Source organism: Centruroides sculpturatus, unplaced genomic scaffold (genome assembly GCF_000671375.1).
Source record: "Centruroides sculpturatus isolate CEXI.00-Female unplaced genomic scaffold, Cexi_2.0 scaffold1031, whole genome shotgun sequence".
Lineage (NCBI taxonomy): Eukaryota > Metazoa > Arthropoda > Arachnida > Scorpiones > Buthidae > Centruroides > Centruroides sculpturatus.
Window position 1 is genome coordinate 182,032 of NW_019385211.1, and position 25,330 is coordinate 207,361.

A 25,330-nucleotide genomic window follows, 5' to 3' on the forward strand; every position below is an offset into this window, starting at 1 on the left:
AAAGTATTTTTGGTGTTTCTACAATTTCTTTTGAAAGATTTTTGGGCCTTATTATTGTCGTTCAGATAGATTGGTGCTTAATTTTGTTCTGCTTTGCATTTGGAATAATTTGATTCTGTGCATAGGTGGCTTTATTTTATTTCCTTTAAATGTATGTTTGAGCCTAAGGAATTTGGGAAACTATCCATTGTCTTCACATGATAATTTTTTTCTGCTTTTAGGTGGCTTTGTTATTTTATATATAATTTATTATTATTTTCTTCAGATAGTTCTCCCCATGATTTTGATTATGTTGACATTTTGTTATATATATATATATTCTGTAATAATTCATTAATTATAGTATTACTGTGATTTTTTTTTACTGTTATGTATTGGTTTTTGTAATTTGTATAAGGGTGAAACCAATATGCATAAATAAATAAAAAAGATATGATAAAATGTAAAACATCATATAGTATTGATTTCAAAACGAAAGATATACGAACCAAAGTGCTGACTGAACAATTCACCTTGAGCAGCTAACTGATGAACGCTTCTTTCTGGAATGTATAATCATTATTAGAAAATATTTTAAAATCAAAAATATTAAAGTATAAAAATTTGAGTCCCTCCTCACCTGGAAGTTGGCAGGCAGTCTGTGTCTGGACATTCCCTCTTTGCAAATTGGTCAGAACAGTGGATGGCTATAATTGTAAATAATTCATTTAAAAAAAACACACATTAAAATTAATATGAAATATACAAGTATATCAATTTCACATTACTTTCACACATTAAAATTAAAAACAAATAATAGTATAGAGTGGAATCAATAATAATATGCCAAGTCATAACTATATTTCATAAAATTACTGGGCAAATACATTGTAGTATCAAAAGATTTTTCTATAAAAGTTTGATCTAAGCCAGTGGCATAGCGTAGTGGGGGCGGCAAAATTTCACAATAAATAATAATAATAGCTTGTAAAAATTTGAACCAATTCATTTCATATTTTTGTCGCACCTACGATTCGGACCGATTGAAATGAGCACGGAATTTTTCATTACTTATTCTGTGACGAAACTGAATTTTAGTCTTTTAAGTTGAGATACCTAAATAAGGGGGCGGCGAAATTTTCGTCCGCCCTGGGTGGCTGACACCCACGCTACGCCACTGATGTAAGCTTTTCTCGTTATTATTTGTACAATTTCACTTTCAGCTTTTATATAATGATCACCACCACCACCACCAAAATTATATATTAATATCAATATTACCTCTGTAATCACTGTCAATAACTTAATAAATGCTAGAGTATTTTAAAAAAATAATGAAGCTTCTGAAACTATTCTACCAAAGCAATTACATGGCATTTTATTTGACAAATCTAAATATTAATTTTTGCTCATTTGATTGAACTACACAGTGATTGTTACTAAAAGATATCAAATATAAACATCAAATAACCCAATTCTCGATTAATATCAAACAGGTGTAATTGGCAATGTGTCTGCAGGGTGTGTGAAAATTACGGGTTACAGTCCCACTCCGAGCAGATTCTTTTCTTCCAGAACTTTCTAAATTAATTATTAAATTATAAATAATTATTAAATTTATCATATTGTGAAATGGTGACTTAATTGCCTATCTCTGGTCAAAATTACTCTATGTTCTAATTATTAAACATAGCTGTAATATACTGTACTCCGATATGATCCGGGAGATTGATTGTTGTTATTGGATATAATTTTAAAAAATTTTATAATTAACTTTTTCCAAATGGGTGTGGAAGCAACAGAGTCTGAAAGGAAGGTTGTAGTATCAACAATTGAAATTAAAAAGAAACCTATCACAAAACATGAAAGCAGTATGCATGAGGCAGATTTGGTAACCATGTTTAAGATGTCAAAGTCAACAGTGCACGACCAGGAAATGCAATTTTTATTTTATTATACATTATTTATGTATTTTATTTATTGTTTTCAAGCTTTAGTTTATTGTTCAGCATATAATTGTATTATTTTTACCTTAAATTATGTGTATTTGCAATTTTAAGTTTATCAAAACGGATATTGTTCAGGGTTGGAGAATGAATTAATTCCCTTTCCATTATTTCTTATGGGGGAAAAATTGCTTCAGACTTTGAACGACCTCCCGGAANCTCTATGCCTTCATAAAATACATACTTTTCCTTTGTTTAAGGGTATTTGGGCAGTTTATTCTCTGTTGTATTCTCAAGCAAACAATACATACAAGTAAAGTAAAGTATTTTCTGAGGAAACAATCTTATTTATTTTTGTAACCCCATTCCCGATAACCTGGCATTTTCACAAACTCGGCCATCCTTCGGTCCACATTAGGCCGAGTTTTCGGGACTCTACTGTATTCCCAATTTAGTTTATCTGCAAATTCAAAAATGAAGTTTTCACTTAATTCCTATAATGCAGAACATATCCTATAGTGTTCTACAGAACTCTACTGTATTTGCATCTGCTGGTAAAAAAAGAAAAATTTTTTAACTGACAGGCATATGTTGATTAACTGTTTTTAATTTTTTAAGAAAAAAAATTATAAATATACAAAAATTATTTTAAATTATTTTATTTTTTTGCAACAAATATACATAATTGTACAGTACTGGTTTACCAAACATTTTCAGTTACAATGAATATTAATTAAATATGTAATTATATATAAAATAAGAGGTTACAATATTAATAACAAATAAGTTATGTGTAACTCAAGTTTTAATTATTTATATATACATTATTTTATTAATTATTTAATTATTAATGAATAATACATTGTTTTTTTATTTTCTGATGTTTTAGTACATTCACCAAATCCTTTATCACTTTATTTGGACACATTTAGAAAAGATTTTTCTATAAAAGTTTGATCTAAGCCAGTGGCATAGCGTAGTGGGGGCGGCAAAATTTCACAATAAATAATAATAATAGCTTGTAAAAATTTGAACCAATTCATTTCATATTTTTGTTGCACCTACGATTCGGACCGATTGAAATGAGCACGGAATTTTTCATTACTTATTCTGTGACGAAACTGAATTTTAGTCTTTTAAGTTGAGATACCTAAATAAGGGGGCGGCGAAATTTTCGTCCGCCCTGGGTGGCTGACACCCACGCTACGCCACTGATGTAAGCTTTTCTCGTTATTATTTGTACAATTTCACTTTCAGCTTTTATATAATGATCACCACCACCACCACCAAAATTATATATTAATATCAATATTACCTCTGTAATCACTGTCAATAACTTAATAAATGCTAGAGTATTTTAAAAAAATAATGAAGCTTCTGAAACTATTCTACCAAAGCAATTACATGGCATTTTATTTGACAAATCTAAATATTAATTTTTGCTCATTTGATTGAACTACACAGTGATTGTTACTAAAAGATATCAAATATAAACATCAAATAACCCAATTCTCGATTAATATCAAACAGGTGTAATTGGCAATGTGTCTGCAGGGTGTGTGAAAATTACGGGTTACAGTCCCACTCCGAGCAGATTCTTTTCTTCCAGAACTTTCTAAATTAATTATTAAATTATAAATAATTATTAAATTTATCATATTGTGAAATGGTGACTTAATTGCCTATCTCTGGTCAAAATTACTCTATGTTCTAATTATTAAACATAGCTGTAATATACTGTACTCCGATATGATCCGGGAGATTGATTGTTGTTATTGGATATAATTTTAAAAAATTTTATAATTAACTTTTTCCAAATGGGTGTGGAAGCAACAGAGTCTGAAAGGAAGGTTGTAGTATCAACAATTGAAATTAAAAAGAAACCTATCACAAAACATGAAAGCAGTATGCATGAGGCAGATTTGGTAACCATGTTTAAGATGTCAAAGTCAACAGTGCACGACCAGGAAATGCAATTTTTATTTTATTATACATTATTTATGTATTTTATTTATTGTTTTCAAATTTTAATTTATTATTACAGCATATAATTGTATTATTTTTACCTTAAATTATGTGTATTTGCAATTTTAAGTTTATCAAAACGGATATTGTTCAGGGTTGGAGAATGAATTAATTCCCTTTCCATTATTTCTTATGGGGGAAAAATTGCTTCAGACTTTGAACGACCTCCCGGAATGAATAAAGTTCAAAGTACGAGGCATCACTCTAATAATATTTTACAATTATTTATTTTTGACATATTGTCCACAGTGACCACTGATGTTTAAATCTTAAAGCTGTTACATGTTCTTTCATTTGTATTTTTAACTGTCTTCCTGTTTCTCCAATGTATACTCTTGTATTTCTATTACAATTGCATTTTAATCCATATTTTGCATGTTTTGTTTAATTTTTCTTCTTCACTTAGACTTTTTCTTTTTTACTCCTGTAATATTTAGTTTATTAGTTAATAAAGGAACTAAGTTGATGCTTACCTTTTTCAATTTATTTTGTTGCTTTTCTAAGTCAGTAAAAAAGTTTAGATCCTAACAACTATCTTCCTTTTTAGCTACTTAAATAAAACTTTGTAAAAACTCAGTTGTTAAGTTATATCTTATTACTTTTGAGTGATTTAATATATTTTCATGTTTAAAACAAGAATGTGGAAAAATTCCATTACTTTTCTGTAATTCTTTATTTTTGTTATCATGTAAAAACTGGTTAAAAATAGGAAACTTACAATTTACATTTTTTTAAAATTTTCAGTTAAAGTACAAAGAAAAGAATTTAAAAATTGATAACTATCAATAACTTTTAAAAAATTTGATTCAAATGTAAATTTTTCTGAATTTACAGGAAATAATACAAATTTTTGAAAACAGCTTAGATGGTGTATTTTTAAGAAACAAATACAAATCATAACCTGAAAAATTGTGTAATATAATAAATAAATTTTTTCATTTGTTAATTTAAATTACAATTCTTATATGCCATCCTCTGAATTCTCATGTTAAATGATCATAATCCATTATTATGACATCATTAAATTTTTCTTTACAATTATGACAAAAATGTCTACAATTATTAAAAAACAGTATTCATGTTAATTTCTCTGCAACAATTTATTTTATTTAATGAAGTATTTATTGTTGTTGAATATCAAATAATAAATGATTAACAGAATCATTACCATAATAAAAATTAGTATATACAGTAGAGCCTCGAAAACTCGGCCTAATGTGGACCGAAGGGTGGCCGAGTTTGTGAAAATGCCGGGTTATCGGGAATGGGGTTACAAAAATAAGTACGAGTGTTTCCTCAGAAAATACTGTATTGTACTTGTAAGTATTGTTCAAGTGGTGGCTGGAACACCACCCATTGACTTGATACTAAAAGAGAAGGCGAAATTATGCCTCTGCAGAAGACGTAACAACATTCAAATTGCAGGACAAGAATACTCTGATAAAGATATTGATCTAGCGCCCAAAGTAGCTATGCTACCTATGCTGTATGATCGAAAAGCCATAAACATTGCAGAGGTGAGGGAAAAAGGCTCGATCGAAATATTCACAGACGGCTCGAGAGTGGATAACCACGTTGGAGCTGCTTTTATGGCAATGCAGAATGACGCTGAAATTCATACTGAACAATATAGATTAATGGACTCATGCTCGGTTTTTCAAGCTGAGCTCTATGCTATCGAAAGAGCAATTATGTGGGTAACAAGAACCCACGTGTCTGATCAAATCATAATAAATACAGATAGCAGATCTGCTTTAGATACTCTACAACAATTTGCTGATACTAATGCAACAGCTTTAAATATTAAACAAATAATAAATCAAAGTGGAATTAACATCAAAATGAAATGGATAAAGGCCCATAGTGGCATATTTGGGAACGAGAGAGCGGACCTCCTAGCTAAGGAGGCGGCACACATGACTGACGTGACTCAAGGCAGGATCCCCATTTCGGGGATAAAGAGACTACTCAGAGACGAAACCATCGCAGAGTGGCAAGACAGATGGTCATACTCTCAGAAAGGAAGACACACGTTTTGGTTAATACCAAGCGTGGAAGAACGAGTCAAAGAACTCAATTGGCTCCCTATGGATCACATCAATTGTCAACTATATACAGGCCACGGGAATTGCTACTCATACTTAAAGAAAATCGGTAAAAGGCAATCAGAAGTATGCGATTGTGGTAGCGGCATTCAAGACATAAGTCATCTATTACTTAACTGTTACAAGTATGATAAAGAAAGGACAGAAATTCTAAGTCTTCATCATTTAAACACTGGAAATAATGACCTACAACTCTATAACCTCATCAGAGATAAGTGCCTCAAACATGACCTCAGGACCTTCGTGAGAAGGACACTTTTGTAAAGGTGATGGAGAAAGTCCTCTTCACCACCTATTGACCGGAAAGCTTCCGGCACATGCTTGTCAAGTTAGACAAGCAGGCTGTACAGTGTTATTTATGTATTTTATAACTTTTTACTCTATGTACTTAATGTCAATTTGTAATAATGTTAATTTTAATGAACGAAACGTCCTCCTTGTGATGTGAAAACGGGACAAGGATGATTCTGATCCCCGAAAGGGGAAATGATGACCATCAAATGAAAAAAAAAAAAAATGAATGTAAGTATTGTTTACTTGAGAATACAACAGAATAAACTGCCCAAATACCCTTAAACAAAGGAAAAGTACGTCCTTTATGAAGGCAGAGAGCATTTACTACATGAAAATGAAAATTAATGAATACACTGTGTACAGTAATTTACCTGATAAGATAGACCTCAGAAAAATACTTTATGGGAGCTTTTATACTTTTATAAAGCTGTCTATAATGAAAATTAATTAACTAAGGATTTTTTTGCCCTACCAGGGTGTGGCCGAGTTATCTGGAGTGCCGGGTTATCGAGTGCCGAGTTTTCAAGGCTCTACTGTATTAATATATTTTCATTTTCAACAACAATTATTGAACATAGAGGTTTATGAATGATTTAGAATTCACTATATTTGAAGAAACTTCTTGTAAAATTGATTTAAAATCTGTATATATAGATAGGATAAAATAATGCGTTTTCTTTTATGCTCGATCTACCTCATATTTTTTTTAATTATGTCGTCTTTAATTTCTGATCCGATATCTTTGAAATGTGATTTTCCCAAACTGTGACTTTCCAGCAATTACATCAGATCCAATGTCTGAAACAAAATGTAAAAATTTACTCCTATTACATTTTCCTACTTTACTGAGACTAAGAAAAGATTTGAAAAATAAATCTCCAAAAAATCCATATCCTCTTTATATTTGTTGCCTTGCAAAGTAATTCCCACTTCCAATCTACTGTATTTTTAATCTAAAATATAAATTTGCATTTTGTAATGTTCCTCCAGCTTGATTACCATAATAATTTATGCAATCTTTTGGACCGAGCTTCATTTTGCACTTAAATATTAAACTAACATAAATAAATAAAATAACAATATTTATATCTGTTTAAAAGAAAGATCAGATTCATAATGCTTTTCCTATCCACCAGTGGAAAATATATTGTCTTTTCCACTGGTGGTTCTCAATTCGACTTTGATAGTATCTATATAATTTTTCATTAAAAGGAAATATACAGCTGATGGTTTAACTATTCAATCTTTTCTTCCATAACTGGTATAACTCTTAATAAGAATGCACTTATATCTCAAACTCGATGAAAGCTATAATACACCCAATTCTGTTTTTACACAATAGATACATTCACAAAGAATATAAGTTCAAAAAAATTGAAGTCAGATATAATTAGGAGAATGTAAATACTGTCAGCCAAGATTTAATTTTAAGTATATTTTCTAGTGATGGGATGATTAATTGGAATCGGGAATCAGAAAAATTGGACATTTTCTGGATATCAGAATTGGAATCAGGAAAATCTTGTCACAATTTCTAATTCTTAAAAACAACTGTTTCTTCCATATTTTAAAAGCAAATTACCATATATCTGCGCAGATAAGACGATCTTATCTGCACAGATACAATAATTTGCTTATAAAAAGGCCCCCAAAATCCGGGGTTGTCTCAGTAAAGTAGGAAAATGTAATAGGAGTAAATTTTTACTTTTTGTTTCAGACATTGGATCTGATGTAATTGCTGGAAAGTCACAGTTTGGGAAAAGGACAGATACAAAAAAAAAAAAAATAGATGAAATTTATATAAATTAAACTATTATAAAAAGCAGACAAACTGTAATTATTTACTAGTAGAGAGTATGGTATGTCCACAAAATAGAATAGCCTATACAGTGGTACCTCAGGTTACGAACGCCCCAGCATACGAAATTTTCAGGATACGACATGAAATTCGAACATATTTTTGCTCCACGATACGAACAAAAACTCACCATACGACGTTACATTAGTTCGCATTTTTCATTTGTTTTTCTTACTACAGTTATTTTTTTTAATGTATTACTTGGCTTTAATTTGAGTATGTTTTTCGCGTTGGAACGAATTATTTGGTTTTACATGTAATCGTATGGGAAAAGATAATCCACCTTACGACATTTTCATGATACGATCTCAGTTTCGGAACGGATTAATTTCGTATCCTGAGGTACCATTGTATGACATTTCTGTAAATAGTCAAGGTCACCCGAACGCCCGAATCAGTGCCAATGTTTGCAACAATAGCAAGGCAGTGCTGTCAGATGCAAGAAAATAAAATTTGTTCATTCAAAAAATTACAAATAGGACATAATTCCATATACGCTATACAGTGTTATTATCCAGATGATGATCGGTAATCTAAACTAAATTCATAGGCCATTGATAGTTTGGGGGTTATCTTATAGGACTGATATATGCTAAAACTCTAAAACTTCGATGAAAATTTATACCTCATCTTATCTGTGCAGTTATATGGTAATTATTTGTTTCAGTCACAGATTAAAAAGTTTTTTAAATTATGATATTAACAATTAAATATTAGTTTATTGGAAACTTTTACATCAATAAAGAAAAAAGTATGCAACAGCCCATACAAGACATGATGTTTGTCACAGTGGACCTTTCTTTCGTATAGTCTGACCGATGAAAGATTGCACTTGGTCAGTATGGACAATGATATGAACTGTCCCCATTTTAGGGGAGATAGGGTGACTTTAGGGTCACCATCTGGCTGGCATGATTGACAATCTAATCTATATAAATATTAAAAGAAAAATGTTCCATCACCATTGCACACAAATAATGTAAATTTTAACATTAATTTCACTTACAATTTGAAAATCTCAAAACAACTTTTGAACGGTTTTTAAAAACATTATTTTAAATTTTCGATTGATTTGATTTTGATTTTATTTTATTTTTATTTTCAGTTTCAAGGCCAGAATTTTAAATTATTATACTTTTTTTTTATTTTATTTTAATTATTATTTATTTAATTTTGCCTGCATTTTTTGAATCCTTAATTACAAATTTTTCAATTAATTGCAACTCTTCTTCTTCTGCAACATATAGAAATTGTTTTAGTGTTTTGCACAAAAAAATAATCAAATTTAAATTTATTTTAATTTTTCAGTGATTTCATTAATTTTGTTCTATAAATTTGCCTGCTATTTACAATTTTTAATTATATGTGAATTATCATTGATTAAACTATCGGGCTATCTAGATTCAAATCGAGGTTAGCAGTTGGAAAAAAAAAAAAAATGATGCTGCTGCAATACATTAAATTTTCAATTGCGATTTGTGCATTTGAGTAAAAATACTTGTTCATACTAAGTTTAACATCATTTTGAGTTTTAAAAATTGATTTTTCAAGACAAGTCAGTCTAAACATTGATAGCTCAAGTGAATGAATTCAAAAATCAGTTAACTCATGACAATATTTGTTTGGCTCATTGCATCATTTAGTATTAAATATGAAGAAGTTAAATCATTCACAATACATGATTATTGTGAAAAGTGAAAAAAGTACATCTCATTTACCTTTCCCTCCCCCAATCACCACATCAGCCAATGAAGCAGTTTCTAAAGATGTAACCCCATGTGACATGATGAGATAGTTCGTTGAGTAAAAGGGAATTAGTTGTAATTTCTTCAGAGGTAGCGTTGCAATATTAAATTTATTTGAAATAAGATTACAGATTTAGAATAAACTTTTTATCATACAGGCGTTAATTACCAATGATTGTCATCAAACCGACAAGCGCTTTCGACGCTAATTATTTTCGTCTTCTTCAGGCCGTTAAAACGGTTAAATTCCTTTTTTTGATTACAAATAACCGACCGTTCCAAACGTATTATCGTTTTGGAATGGAAGCAACAGTAGAACAAAAAATATAATTTTCAAATAAAAACACGCGCGGTTGTAATGCGCATGTGCTGTGCGCCTCCAAATTGCAGAGCTAGATATGTTGGTTTAGAGAATTATTCAAACTGATCCACAAAGGGGGCAAATCAAGTGTGGGGGTGTTGCAGGGATTTAGTTTGTTGGTAAGGAGGGCCTCCCAAATATATATAATATTTCTGTTATTGCACTGTCTTATTATGGCCACCTCGTCCCACAACGGGGTATGTTGGTGTTGTAATACCATTTTAGCGAGCTCAGTTTCATTCTTGCCTTCCCTGATAGAATACTGATGTTCCGTAATACGACACGACAACATTCTTGTTGTCGCGCCAATATATTGAGTGCGACCACCCGACATGTTTTCTAATGGGATAGAATAAATCCCCGATCTTTCTAGAATGGAAGTAGGATCTCTGTCATTGGACAGCAACCTCCTAAGATTTGGCTGTGGGGAAATTGGCAAAAATAGGGCATGCTGCCTAAAAATACGGCAAATACGAAGAGTGATATGACCACAAAATGGTATTGCAGGAAGGGCTATTGCTGATTCTTTTGGGAGATGCAGTGTAGTAGGAGGAAAAAGCAATCTTTTTACTTTGTTTAAGATGTAGATAAATTTAGCACTATTGTAGCCCGCCTCATTTACCGCACAGTGAATGTTATTAAGTTTGGTATCGATAGCAGCTTGACTGGAAGATAAAAGAAAGGCCCTCCTAATTAAAGGTGCGATTGCCGCATTGATGTAATGTTGTGGCTGGTATGCTGTTGCGGGGATTAGGGAGAGGTACATCGTTGAACTTGTGGAATACGGAAGACATTATGATATCCTGGAATTTAACAATTTTTAGATCTAAGAATGCTATGTCATTTTCTTTGTCTTTTTTCCAGGTAAAATTAATTGCGGTATAAATGGTCGCGAGATGATCTTTGAAAGCTAGGAAGTCTTCATGGGTGTCCTGCCAGGCTACTAGCACATCATCAACATACCTAAGATATAACAGTGGATATGCTATTATGCGGGGAAAATTAAAAATTCTAAACTCAATATTTCTCATGACCAACTCCGCTAAGACCGCTGAAAGCGGTGAGCCCATCAGGACTCCCTGTCGCTGTAGATATACTTTGCCCTTGAATTGGAAGTAATTGTTTTCAGAAATAAAGAGTAGAGCTTCGCGTAGCTCTAAAACCTCAAAATCATTGGTAATTAATACCTGTATGATAAAAAGTTTATTCTATTAAATAGTTGGCGTGCTGTCCAATTTTGTATTATTGATTACAGATTTGTTTTGTAGTATGCAATAAAAGCATACAGGAGCAGTATCAACATATAAAATGGAGAATTTTTGAGTTTCTTTTGAAAGATTGATTCTGGATTTTCCAATCATTTTCTATTCTTAAGCTTGATGTTTATTATTAACTAGCTGTTACCCGCGACTTCACCCACGGGGATTTTGCAAGGAAACCCCATTTATATTCAGTATTTCAACAACCATAGTAATTGTTATATAACACCTACCGCTAAGAATGATGAGAATTGCTGAGAATCAAACGAACTGTTTTCAATTTGATCAATTTTCTGAAACATTTACAATCATTCTATAATCGAACTAATATGCAATAACATATTCAAATTTAAAACAATTCGAACATTTGGTTAAAAAATCAAAATATATAAAAATATTTATAACAATGTCTGAAATGTTATCAATTTAATACACCTAATGAAGACTAAACGTAGTTGAAAACAAAAAATTGCATCTAAAATAGTACAGTAGAAGCTGTTTTTCAGGTTAAGCCTTAATCCTCTTCCCCCGCGGGGGAATTTCAAAAAATCCCTTCTTAGTGTATGTTTTCTTGGCATACCCTAACTGTGTACCAAATTTCACCTCTTTAGGTTCAACGATTTGCTCTGGGCAATGATGAATCAATCAGTCAGACAAGTAATTTTATATATTTAGATTAATGAATGTACTGTGCTCTTGATGTACTGGCAAATCGTTAATTTTTCTAAACTAAAATAAAGTTTAGAAAATATTCAAAAGAATTGCTAAATAAAAATTAAAACCATGGACTTATTCTTTTTAAATTTAATTACTGGCTACCTAGTATTAATAAATAAATATTAATTATGTACAATATTAATATAATTGTGAGAATCCAGAAATGGATTATTTTAATTTCATTTTGAATATGTTAAATTTGACATTAATATAATATTTTAACACATTTCTGTCAAATTTGTGGGAACATCTCTCCCAAAGGGAAGTAAAACTTCCTTTGGGAGAGATGTTATCACATATCTCCGACGAACATCTGTCCATTTGAGTCAGAAATAATATTCCATTAGATGTTACAAATCCTAAAACCCAACTGGATGGAAATTTGGGATGAAAAGAGGTAAAATTGCAAGCTCAAGCAGACTGACATAGAAGGCAGATGACCTTAGAGGGAACTGATACATATAAGTGTGGAAGCCATAGGAAGAGCATAGTCCCACTCCAGATCCTCATCATCAGTCTCCATCTCATTAGGAACTTGAATCAAATCTCCATCAGCCGAGAATCGCCAATTAACCTCTCTATAAGAAGAATAATAACCAAAGATCGATTGTGCAACAGTCCAACAAAAAGATCAACATTTATCAACAGGTAGTATATTTTTATTGAAGTAAACTCACTCTCTTGCCTTTAGATAGGGACATTAGAAGCTATCAATGTGTAATTGTATATTTGTATGTTTGTATTCATTATTCTCATTAAATGTTACTTTTCATTTTTTTAATTGATCTCGTTCATGATCCTAAATATATGCCGAAGTCTTATTGAGAGTCCACGATCCTCCTCCTCAGACAAAAATATAAAAATATTATTTTGCATGCCTAATGCACTAATTAGGCTGGTGTCAGGAAAAATCTAAAAGAAGATCATAAGAACTTCCTGATGACAAAAAAAAAAAAAAAAAAAAAAAAATTAATATTATCTCTCAGATATGAAGCTGAACATGAGTGAGAGAGAATATTCTCTTAACCCTGGATTCCCACATAATATAATAATAATATACAATATTATATTAAAAATTGTTGTTATTTAATTTAACTTAAGCGTATTTAAAAACAAATTCTTGGATGTCATTTATATTACATAAATGTCAATTAACACAAGCTTTATTAATTAATTTGATTTAGATTCAACTGCAGCACATACCAAAACATGGAAATAGTATCCTTCCTGCATGCACATTAACATCTAATTTAAACAGCAATGTCATTGATGACATTGCTGTTTAAATTACATTTCAATGTGCACAGAGGAAGGAATTTAACTATTTATGTCATGATGTCTAATGGTGCAATATTAACACCACCAACTTTCAAATCAGTAGTCACATCATTGATTGGTCATTGATTTTCTTTAACATAGGAAGTATAGGGAGTTAACTTTGTCACTCCACTCTGTAGCCTACTCTTGTCGAGTAGCTTGTTCGGTAACCAAGTTATTGTACAGCAATGAAAGCATGAGTTCAAAATTTTGTTCATGAATTGAATTGTTCAAAAACTGAGGTTTAAATGTATTCAAAAAAAACATTGCTACCAACAGTTTTTGATAGTTATTACAGCATCATCTAATGGCTGTATTTGCAACCATCTTTTAACTATATTTATCCTATATTTATCTGGATGCTTAAAATATGATTTTTCATTTTAAAAACAAAAATAAAGTAAGTACTTACAGGCAAATTAAAAATGTAAGCAGAAAAATAAACCAAAAAATATGTAAAGCATATGGGAAAAACATAGAACCTGTCAACATTGACAAATCATGTATATAATTAAATTTTTTATAGTAAGCAAGATCAAATGTATCAAATTCAAATCTAAATTTCAGAAAAGGATAGTGTTCCAACTAAATTGAGAAATTAATAAAGCAAGATATCAGGTCTAGCAATATCATCACCCACATTGTCATCAATGAAGCTACCTCACTGACAGAAATTCAGTGATAGCGATGTGATCAAATCCTTGTGAAAACACTTTCAGAGTTTTCACACGGATTCAGATGTTCACAAGGATTTAATGTTCCTTCATCTTGATCATAAAGAATTCTAGAAAGTTCACATTGATTGGCTAATATCATTATAACAAAGATAAGTATTGAGTCTTGGATAACTTTTGAATGATCAAGACAAAAGTGCAATGATAACTATCATAAATGTTTTGTAAACAATAAAAATATCAATATTGCTGTGAGATTTGTCTACCAAGAATATTTTTGGATTACAGAGACTAAAATCGTCATATTAACTAATATACAGCAAACCATTTATATATATTTTGAATAAAAATATCAAATGTAAACATTGACTCCAACATTCTGGAAGAAGCTTTACTGTAAAACTTTTCTCATTGAGACCAACTAAGAAGTTAATAAACATTTCAAACAACTAGCAATTTTATCATTCAATATTTACTTTGATCTGGACTCTGAAATGTTTTGTTACAAATTCAGAAATGAATTTACAAATGAATTTTCATACAGTTCCTAAATATTAATAAAATGTAGTCATTTGGATAGATTGGTGCTTAATTTTGTTCTGCTTTGCATTTGGAATAATTTGATTCTGTGCATAGGTGGCTTTATTTTATTTCCTTTAAATGTATGTTTGAGCCTAAGGAATTTGGGAAACTATCCATTGTCTTCACATGATAATTTTTTTCTGCTTTTAGGTGGCTTTGTTATTTTATATATAATTTATTATTATTTTCTTCAGATAGTTCTCCCCATGATTTTGATTATGTTGACATTTTGTTATATATATATATATTCTGTAATAATTCATTAATTATAGTATTACTGTGATTTTTTTTTACTGTTATGTATTGGTTTTTGTAATTTGTATAAGGGTGAAACCAATATGCATAAATAAATAAAAAAGATATGATAAAATGTAAAACATCATATAGTATTGATTTCAAAACGAAAGATATACGAACCAAAGTGCTGACTGAACAATTCACCTTGAGCAGCTAACTGATGAACGCTTCTTTCTGGAATGTATAATCATTATTAGAAAATATTTTAAAATCAAAAATATTAAAGTATAAAAATTTGAGTCCCTCCTCACCTGGAAGTTGGCAGGCAGTCTGTGTCTGGACATTCCCTCTTTGCAAATTGGTCAGAACAGTGGATGGCTATAATTGTAAATAATTCATTTAAAAAAAACACACATTAAAATTAATATGAAATATACAAGTATATCAATTTCACATTACTTTCACACATTAAAATTAAAAACAAATAATAGTATAGAGTGGAATCAATAATAATATGCCAAGTCATAACTATATTTCATAAAATTACTGGGCAAATACATTGTAGTATCTACAAACTGCAAATGTCTAGCAGTCCAGTCAGATAATGACTCTCACTTGTCACTGCAACATAACAATATCCTCGCTTTTATAATTGGGAAGATGATTATGAAGTCCAAATATGTTATTGAAATGAGAAGAAATAAAAGAGTTGATAGCAAAGCACAAAGATATCCCATTCCTTTCTATGCTCAAATCATCACAGTACATCTCAGACATGCTGGTTCTGCTCAGTTTTAAAGTCAAAGAACACCAGACATTTGGCACCACCCCGACACCAGTGAGAATCAAAGAACAAGCGAAGCACACAAATTGCAGATAGTTTTGGAATAAATATCTTCCCATTGGAGACATTTCTACACTATCACAATAACTTCTTAGCACAGTTCAGGCATTAATGAGCATTCAATTACACACAAAATAGTTGCAAACCACGCAACCCAATATTTTGAAAACTTCGAAACTTGTCATGAGGAAGGATAGGGCAAACTATTTTGCCCTATCCTTCCTCATGACAAGTATCCAGATAAGTGACCTCCATTTCCAAAACCACAAAGTCTAAATAAGCCATATCCCAAAACACTTTTAAAAGGCACATCATACATCGGTTACAAACAACAATCAAGGAATGCAGCAAAATATTACAATGCACTCAATTACAAGTTTTGACAACAAATTAACGGTGGCACACAAGTATATGTGCAATTACATAGACTGACGCATCAATGTCACATTGTCACTTCTCGACTGACATTGCAGATTTATCATCCCTTCTGCTGACAGTTTTCCCAATACAACGATCTTCCACATGCACAATATTGTTCCCATAATGCACTTTCAACAAATATCCAGCAATACTGTAATTCAGATATAATTTTTTAAGCAGTTAAGGCATAAAACTATTCTTCTTTAACCAGGCCAGTGGGTTTGCAGACATTCCCATATCCACAAAGATTTTACACACAGTCCTAGTCATAAAAATAAGTATACACCCACATAATATGTTACCAACACAAAAAAAACAACAAAAAATTGATAACAGGAAAAAGTAAATATAAATTAAATATAGTTAAATAAAGTTAAATATACATAAGAAAAACACTTTGTGCATAATTTTAATATTTTGTGGAATATCTTTTGGAACCGTGATTGTTCCGAAAGGCATCAACTTAACCAAACTTTCCATTACTTTTGGGTCAATTTTGAAGCATTCCTCTAAATCAGGGGTGTCCAACCTTTTTGTTTCTCTGGACCACAAATATATTATATATACTGCACTTGTGACCCAAGTATATTTTGGCCCAATCATATAATCTAGACATGTTGGGCCCAAGTATACAGTAGGTGATCGGTTAATGAACAAATCGGATAACGAACACTTTCGCGGAAGATTTTTATGATCGGACAACAAACACATGTTCGGATAACGAACACTTCACTGAACAAACACAAGAAAAAGCGACGTAAAATAACGAACACCAATTGGTCTTCCTTTCTCTTCAGGCAACAATTCAAAACTTTTCGGAGCGCGGGAGACGTCGACATTGACATTCTACCCAGTATATACTGATCGGATAGTATTCCCCCCCCAAACTTTGAAACTCTCCCTTGTAATTCCAGTCTTTTATATTTCTGACAGAAACAATTCTTTTATGTTTTCTTCTGAAAATGCGGATTTATGCTGATATCTGCTATTAAAGATTTTTTGGAGGATGTCAGAACAACGGTCTTAAAATGGCATCCAAACCAAGTTGAGGTTAATAGGCCTAGGGATCTCTACATTTACAATGCTATTAATTAGTTCTGAAAAATCATGAATAAGACAGAAAAGTAATCGACATTGGACAGATTCTTTAACCCCCACAAACGGAAAAAACATGACTAATAAAAAATGCAAGACCATGTATATATGTATTTTTATTATTATACATGAATAAACGTAGTAAGAAAGTATATATTTTTTATTTTTTTGGGATCTCCAGAACGAATTAATCAAATTCCCATAGAAACCTAAGGTAAATCGATAATCGGTTAACGGACAATTCGGATAGCAAACAAAGTCTTGGAACAGATTATGTTTGTTAACCGATCACCCACTGTATTTGGGCCCAACATGTCTAGATTATAGTAATAAGTATTAAAACTTTATTACGAAAAAGGATTTTAAAAAATTACTTCTACAGACACTTTCAATTTTTACTTAGAAATATTGTAATAGATAAAATTCATTTATTATAAAGGAAACAAACATACATTTATTTGAAAAACACAAATATTTGTTTTATTTGGGTCTCTAATTAATAAAAAAACGACTAAACACCATTTTAAAGTGCATTTTTATTCAACTAATCTATATACACTGAAGAGCAATTGAATTAGGGATAGCTGGCATTATGCAAATTTTGAGTTGTGCATAAACATAAAAGTGATTTGCAGATGAGGTAAACAGCAGTTTGACAAGATAAGGAGTGCTGCTAATGGTATCAATAATAGTCAGAAGCAAAATGAGTAAGAGTAAAGATCTAAGTGAATTTGATCATGGACAAATCGTCGGGCCCCAACAAATGGGTCACTCCATTTCAGAAGTAGTGGAAACACTGGAATTTTCACGCACCACTGTGTCAAGGGTGTACCGTGAGTATTTCAATTCCGGTAAAACCATCGCTGCCAGGGTCAACTGCTGTGAACAACAGCATGTGGATGAGCAAGGTCGTCAGTAGCTAGCCCGCATTGTAACAGCGGATAGACGGGCCACAGTACAACAGATCATCCATCGATTTAATGCTGGTGCACAGCAAGGTGTAAGCTGCCACATCATACAAAACCATCTTCTCTCAATGGGGTACAGGAGTCATCGTCCTATGACAGGGGTCCGCAACCTGCGGCTCGCGAGCCACATGCGGCTCTTTGGATGTAAAGCTGCGGCTCTTTAGTTCCATACGCAAATATTATTTATTTTATCAAAAAAAAAAAATTTAAAAATCGTTCTGAATCGATTAACGAGNTATTATTTATTTTATCAAAAAAAAAAAACATTTAAAAATCGTTCTGAATCGATTAACGAGGATTAGGCACCGATTCTATCTCTCAGCCACTTGTACTCGCTTTTCATCACACCCCTCCCCCGCGACACGCGTCATCACTCCGTCCGAAGCTCTCGAATGACGCCGTCATCGGATGTTCCTATGAGGTTTAATTCGCTTTCGATGGAAGACAATTCTGAATAAATAGATTAGTTTTTTTTTCAAAAAACTTTATTAATGCAAGTACTATTTATTGTTGGCAAGAAAAAATTTTGTAGATCTTTAAAAACTTTCAAATTTTGTAAATTGTAATTTTTGGCTCTTCCGACTCAAAAGGTTGCCGACCCCTGTCCTATGAGAGTCCCCCTGCTGACTGCACAAAACAGGTTGCAATGATTAGCATGGCACAGGAGCATTGCCAATGGACTATCAAGATGTGGAAAAATGTTGCCTGGAGTGATGAGTCGAGATTCATTTTAGTACATGCTGATGGCAGAGTACATGTACGCCGTAAACCACATGAATCAATGGATCCTTCCTGCCAGCAGGGGACACTTCAAGCTGGCAGAGGTGGCATTCTTGTGTGGTGACTGTCCACATGGACTGAAATGGGACCCCTGGTATGTGTGACAGTGTCGCTGATGGGTGAACGTTACCGGGATATCCTTGACAACCATCTGCTCCTGTTTGTTCTTTCTTGACAGCTTACTACAGAGATTGTCTTTCAAGAAGAAAATGCACTGTGCCATTGCTCCCAAATTGTATCGGAATGGTTGGATGAACATTCCACAGATCTGCACATGCCTTCCTGGCCATCACGATCACCTGACCTCAATCCACTGAGCACATCTGGGATGCAATTCAGAGAGACGTACCAGGCTTGACCACCTTCCATCTAATCTTCGTGATTTGTGAGAGATTATTCGGGGCTCATTGGTATGTACGGCTTCCCATCGCTTCCAGTGTCTTGTGGAGTCCATGCCAAGACAAATCGCAGCCATCATCAAGGTAAAAGGTGGTGCGACATGCTACTAGACAGGTATCCCTAATTCAATTGCTCTTCAGTGTATATAACTAGCAGATAAGCCCAGCATTGCTTGGGCAAAAAGTAACAATAGCAAAAATTAAGATTATTACATTACAGCCAATCTTACTTGTTTTTACAGAATGCAAGAATTAGGTTCCCGTTTCCAGATTAATTAGAAAATTTTTAGATGGGTCTAAAATTATGTTCAATATAACGCAAAAAACCGCATCTGCGCCTGTAAATCTTGCACGTTGCTTTCTCTTAACACTTCCATTGTTGAAGCCTTAATCCTGACCCTTTCCCCGTGGGGAGGGGGAATTTCAAAAAATCCCTTGTTAGTGTGCGTTCTTGTGACATACCCTAATGGTGTACCAAATTTCAAGTTTCAACTCCTAACCGTGCTGAAATGCTCGTATACATGCGTGCCATCTATCGTAGGATAAATGGACTATGTTAGAAACCTTCACGGGAGTGTATTAAACAACTTCCCAAAGTTTCATGTGAACCGGATAAATGGTATAGTAATGCATGAAGGACAGACAAACAGACAGACATACATTCATTCATTTTCATATATATAGAAAATAAATGTATGTCTGTCCATCTGTCTTTCATGCATTACTATACCATTTATCCAGTTGACATGAAACTTTGGGAAGTTGTTTAATTCACTCCCACGATGGTTTCTGGCATAGTACATTTATCCTATGATAGGTGGCACGCGTGTATAGGAGCATTTCATATATAAAGTTGACATGAAGAGCGCATGCACATAAGTTTGCTTTATTCAAACTCTTCGTCTTAATGTTCGATTTTATGTTTGAATTTATATTTATGAATGATTCTGGAAGATCCAGCTTATTTTTCGAATTTAGTAAACCTGAAGAACCCAGAAAGCGTTACAAAAATGTTTATTCATCACTTAGTGGGTGCATTTACTTTTAGCTCCGATCTCGCCCCTAGCGCGCTCAGCCTGTATACATTTTCTTAGCTACCAATGAGCATGGTGTTTACTTTTCACACCCGTGACGTCATTGCTAGCATTCCTAGCATGCTCGGCATGCTTAGAGAATTTACAACGAGTTTGGAGTTTGTTCAAAGATGGCGGCATCCATTACTGTGTATACTTTTACAAGCGTGCTAGTATGATGTCAGGCTGCGCTAGGTGTCAGCTCGGTGAGCTTGGAAGCTAGAAAAAAGTAAATGCATCCAATGGTACTATGCACTGGTTAGTGGTTGCAGTGAGTATTAATTATCATTATCCCGATGTGGTAAGCAGATATCTAAAAATTTTCTAAGTAGTCTCAGAAGAGGGGGGACATTCTTGCACTTGATAAAACAGGTAAGATCGGCTATAATCTAATAATCTTAACCTGTCCTATGTTGATCCTGAAAATATTCGTGTTGACATCGGAACGTTTTTGATATTAGATGTCGCTTCGCATCACAATTTTTATATTAAAACAAACTTTTAAAATAAATTTTTTTTGTTTTTATATTATTTAATATATATATTTTGTTCATGAAACATTAAAAAAATAATAATTTTTTACAATACAGTAAACACGTTTATTATTTAAAAAAAAAAATTTAGGCTTAACATCAACGAAAATTCAACATGGTGTCACAGGCAACAAATAAAAATTTCAATGTCGAATAGGTTAATCTTCGCTATCAATACTTTTTTCCCGAGCAATGCTGAACTCATCTGCTAGTATATTTATAAATAATATGTAGCCCAAAAAGTAGCCAATGTGCCAAATTATATTTTTTACGCCAAACCAATAAAAGAGTAGCCAAATCTTGCAACGCTGGACGGACTACTAAAAAAGCTGGAGTTGGGACTCAAAGGTTTATAGACCAAAAGAAGGGAAAGGAGAGAATGGACAAAAGAAAAAGAAGTGAGAAAAGGTTGGAAAATTAAAGGTCAATATTTGCATAACAGAAGGTCTATTTAACCTTCCTCGCTACTTTTTATCTTTTGGCCTTTCTCTCCTTTCCCCAAATTTGACTCTATACTCCTTTGAGTCACAATTCCAGCTTTATTTAGTATACCTTCCTCATTCACACATTTCCAAGTATTTGAAAATATTTCCTTTCCACTCAAAAATAAAATATGTATAAAAGTTTATGGCTTTGTGAAAGTTCTTTTTTGAGTTTATGCCATTGAAATAAATAAAAAAATTTGTCAGTTTTGTTTACACGTTTATTGAGCCACATTGGAACTTGCCTTGGGCCGCAAGTTGGACACCTCTGCTCTAAATGAATGCATTTTAGATTTCCTTTGCTTCTGATATCACATTTTCTTATTTTTTGCTCCGAATGATCCCTTAAACATTCCGTGGGATTTGTATCCAGCAACCAAGGTAACGTTTTCAATTGGCAAACACAGTATAGCAACCATTCCTTAATGATTACAGAAGTCAGAAATGTAAACCAAAGCCCAAAAATTTATATGAAATACCATTAAAACACAATCTTTGGACTACTAGTCGCATATTATGTCATGCCTATTATCGCAACCAAATACAAAAATGAAACCGTCATTTACAAAGTTAATGGTCAAAAGCGAACGCTTTGGAAAATATCACATAAAATACGGTCGCAATTCGAAAATAGAGCGATATTTTCCGACAAAAGTAAATTTAACATCAACAACTCAGACAAGCAAGAGAAAGCATGGCGTAAATCAAATAAAGAACTCAATTCTAAGAATGCGACCAAATCTGCGACAGCATGGGGACACAGGGTGGCATCCGGAAAAGAAATAATTTAAACAGTAATGTCGAAATCTCAGACCAACGTTACTGTTTAAATACAGTAATACCTCGATTTATGCTACCCTGACTTACGCGAACCCGGAGTTACACAATTTTTAAATCTCGTCGATTCGTTTAAGTGCCACGCAACCCTTAATCAATCCCCCCACACTATTGTTCAGCTTACATGTTTGGATGTGTCGTGCGGAATCTACGCATAGCTACAATTTATTTTGTGTTATTTATTTCTGTGTTTGTTATATCTATGGAGACTTGAGAGACTACTGTGTCATCCAAACAAAGTAGAACTAATTCTTCTGCATAAAACAAGAAAAAAAAAACTTTATCTTTGGAATGTAAAGTTAACATTGGGTACGTTCGTAAAGTTGAACGAGTTAAACAAGAATGACGTCATCGTTATTCCTATTTCGTTAGACTTTTCAAACGATTCGTTACTAACGCGTTTAACTCTACGAATGTACCCATTATTAAAGAGTTTGATACAAAAATGAAAATTTGTGAATTGGCAAAGAAGTTCGATCTACCGGAATTGACAGTCAGAACAATTATAAAAGGCAAAGAAAAAATTCCCGAAGCGGTGAAAAATGCTCAATCTTTAAATTCGAGCATCATTCGTAAACATCACGGTATTATCGCTGAGATGGTAACAATGTTAAAATTATGGCATGATAATCAAGTAAATGTGAAAAATTGTATAATGATATAATTTGTTATACATATGTATTATCTAAGATTTTATTAAACATTTTTTTCTAAATTATTGTTTTCTTTAGTCTCCGGCCCCAATTAAAAATTATTTGTATGTATTTATATGCAAAATTATACCCCGACTTACGCGAATTCGACTTACACGGTTACTGCTCGGTCCCACCTATCGCGTAAATTCGGGGTATTACTGTATCTTAAAGAAAAAGAAAATTTTAAAAGAAAACGGCAGGAAGTGGGGGCTCAACGGGCAGCTTATTTTCCAACAAGACTATCCCAAACTCACCCAGTCGCACCGTACGTGCAGGCAACCGAAATGAAGCCCAGATGGCGCCGTCTAGAAAGACAAAAAAAAAAAAAAAAAAAAAAAAAGAAAGTCAGAAGTAAAAGAGATTCAAAATGCATTCTCTTATAGGAACAGTCCCAAATAGATTCAAAAGACGCAGAAAATCTGGACGAACCAAGCCTCCAGAAACGACTGCAGCGGCGAAAAGACATCCCGCAAAATATTAACGTTCCGAGCTTTCAAGAAATGCATTTGAGAAGCGACTTTTTCTTTTCTGGTGTACATTTACTTTTACCATGTGAACTTGTTAATTATCTCCCAACATCAAAACGTCTCCTTTATATATTGTTACATCTCTTTTATCCAGAGCACTTTAGGTTACTCATAAAATAAATAAAGGTTGAAGTTTACCTTGGTAGTCCCAATGGTTGCATTTTGGTTAGCTTAGGTTGGTTTGGTTAGATTAGGTTAGGTTAACTACATTTTTAGTAGACATTTCTTTTTAGGTATTTCTTTCTTCTGTCTACTAAAAATGTAGTTAACCTAACCTAACCAACCTAAGCTAACCAAAATGCACCATTGGGATTACCAAAGTAAACTTCAACCTAGACAAATTTACCTTTTGCTGCGGTTAATTTTTCGTCGCTCTTTTGCGTCCGTAATGCATCATGTGGTCGAACCGGCCCGTCTCGAATCTCTGGAGGACGAGAAAAAAGTCAGAGAAGGACCGGTCTCGAGAGGCAGAGGGTTCTGCACGGCAAACAAACGGGTCCGATCAGAAGGTCGGTCGACAGGACGAGCAAGTACGGCAGACGCCCGTACCGGGTACAAATAAAAATTTTTGACACACCTTAATTAATTAATTAACGTTAACAGCCCGCAGGCAGTTTCCGACATCCTCCTCTCTTCGACCGGCAGAGTCTCCGGATACTCTTTGTCCAAGTAACGCCAAAATCAGAGCCCGGACTTCCGTCTAAAGTTCTCCGGGTAGGCATCTCTCCGGAGGATCGCCCGCAGACGAAAAAAATCGAACCTTCCTTATTTCACAACCGACCGTAGTCAAATCGGTGGGAGAAGTAAACGTCGCAACACACAGTTTTAATTAAGGGTCGATTTACACAGAACAGTTACGTGCCGGCAGAGTGTGGCGAATTCATCCAAAGACATAGCTATCATAGCCAATTCATCCTCAGAAAAGTCCACGACCACTCACCGACAGCACGGTCACGTTACCGTCGTGCATAAATACTCATCACCGTGCAATGCTCGACGTTGTTGTCACCAAACGGTCACCGTGCCGGCACGTCACTATTACTTGTAAATCGACCATAAATGTTTTCACTCGAGGGAAGGTTTAATAAAGTGGAAAGAGACAGAGGTGGGAGAGGAGGTTTAGCCACGAGCCTCGATACTCACTTTGTAGGGGGAGAAAGCGCTTCTTCCGTCTCGATTCAGGCCGGACAACCCTATGCGGGCACTGCGACTTCTCTCGCTCTTGCCCGAATTCTCTTCGTCTTCGCCCTCCGTCCGTCGCCGACAGTCCTGAGAAGCGGCGCTGTCTTCGCTGGTGTCCGCGCTCTCCGACATTCGTCCTCCGTTAGTCTCCGTTCCTTAGATACGACGACGGTCGGAGACACTCCGGAGATTACCACTCGGGCGTCGATCCCGTCCGCAAACGACTTCCTTTTATTCTCACTCGATAATACTGACGATAACTTCCATATATTTTACGCCGACCCCTAGCTACCGGTCGCCCTCTGGCGACGATAACTTCGTTAATCTATTATCGACAAAAATCACCACGGAGGAGATTTTCCGCAATCGACCAAAATAGTAAAAGTTTTTTCTTTTA

The 25,330-nt window shown here is 33.5% G+C and overlaps 2 protein-coding genes across 4 annotated transcripts in view; both read right to left on the reverse strand.

Moving 5' to 3' along the window:
* The window catches only part of LOC111636190 (DNA-binding protein RFXANK-like), a 45,232-nt gene extending 42,379 nt beyond the window's left edge, over positions 1-2,853 (reverse strand). The window contains exons 1-3 of the mRNA XM_023381385.1: positions 2,824-2,853; positions 620-686; positions 489-542 (exon numbers count right to left, since the gene is read on the reverse strand). Coding sequence (XP_023237153.1) covers positions 489-542; positions 620-686; positions 2,824-2,853 — 151 coding nt within the window. The remainder of the gene's footprint in view (positions 1-488; positions 543-619; positions 687-2,823) is intronic.
* Positions 1,998-25,238, reverse strand: LOC111636201. 3 transcript variants are annotated; one of them, XR_002758498.1, is made up of 5 exons: positions 24,895-25,238; positions 15,411-15,477; positions 15,280-15,333; positions 4,116-4,374; positions 1,998-2,134 (listed from the first exon to the last, which is right to left on the reverse strand). XR_002758498.1 is itself a non-coding variant. In XM_023381401.1 (4 exons), the coding sequence occupies exons 1-4, from the start codon at positions 25,063-25,065 to the stop codon at positions 4,349-4,351; spliced, it is 318 nt and encodes a 105-aa protein (XP_023237169.1). In that variant the 5' UTR covers positions 25,066-25,238; the 3' UTR covers positions 3,044-4,348. The 3 variants fall into 3 exon arrangements, 2 of the variants coding, with proteins under 2 accessions (XP_023237169.1, XP_023237170.1); XM_023381401.1 differs by lacking the exon at positions 1,998-2,134 and having other exon boundaries at positions 3,044-4,374; XM_023381402.1 differs by lacking the exons at positions 1,998-2,134; positions 4,116-4,374 and adding an exon at positions 8,476-9,135.
* Between the last annotated feature and the right edge of the window lie 92 nt (positions 25,239-25,330).

What these genes read in the sequence shown, in the direction of transcription:
- LOC111636201 (XM_023381401.1), bottom strand. Translation starts at nt 25,065, where the DNA reads ATGTCGGAGAGCGCGGACACCAGCGAAGACAGCGCCGCTTCTCAGGAC. An exon ending in GACTGCCTGCCAACTTCCAG is followed by an intron (nt 15,334 to 15,410) that starts GTGAGGAGGGAC and finishes TATACATTCCAG; the next exon opens with AAAGAAGCGTTCATCAGTTA. An exon ending in ATTGTTCAGTCAGCACTTTG is followed by an intron (nt 4,375 to 15,279) that starts GTTCGTATATCT and finishes TAAATATTACAG; the next exon opens with GAGTAAAAAAGAAAAAGTCT.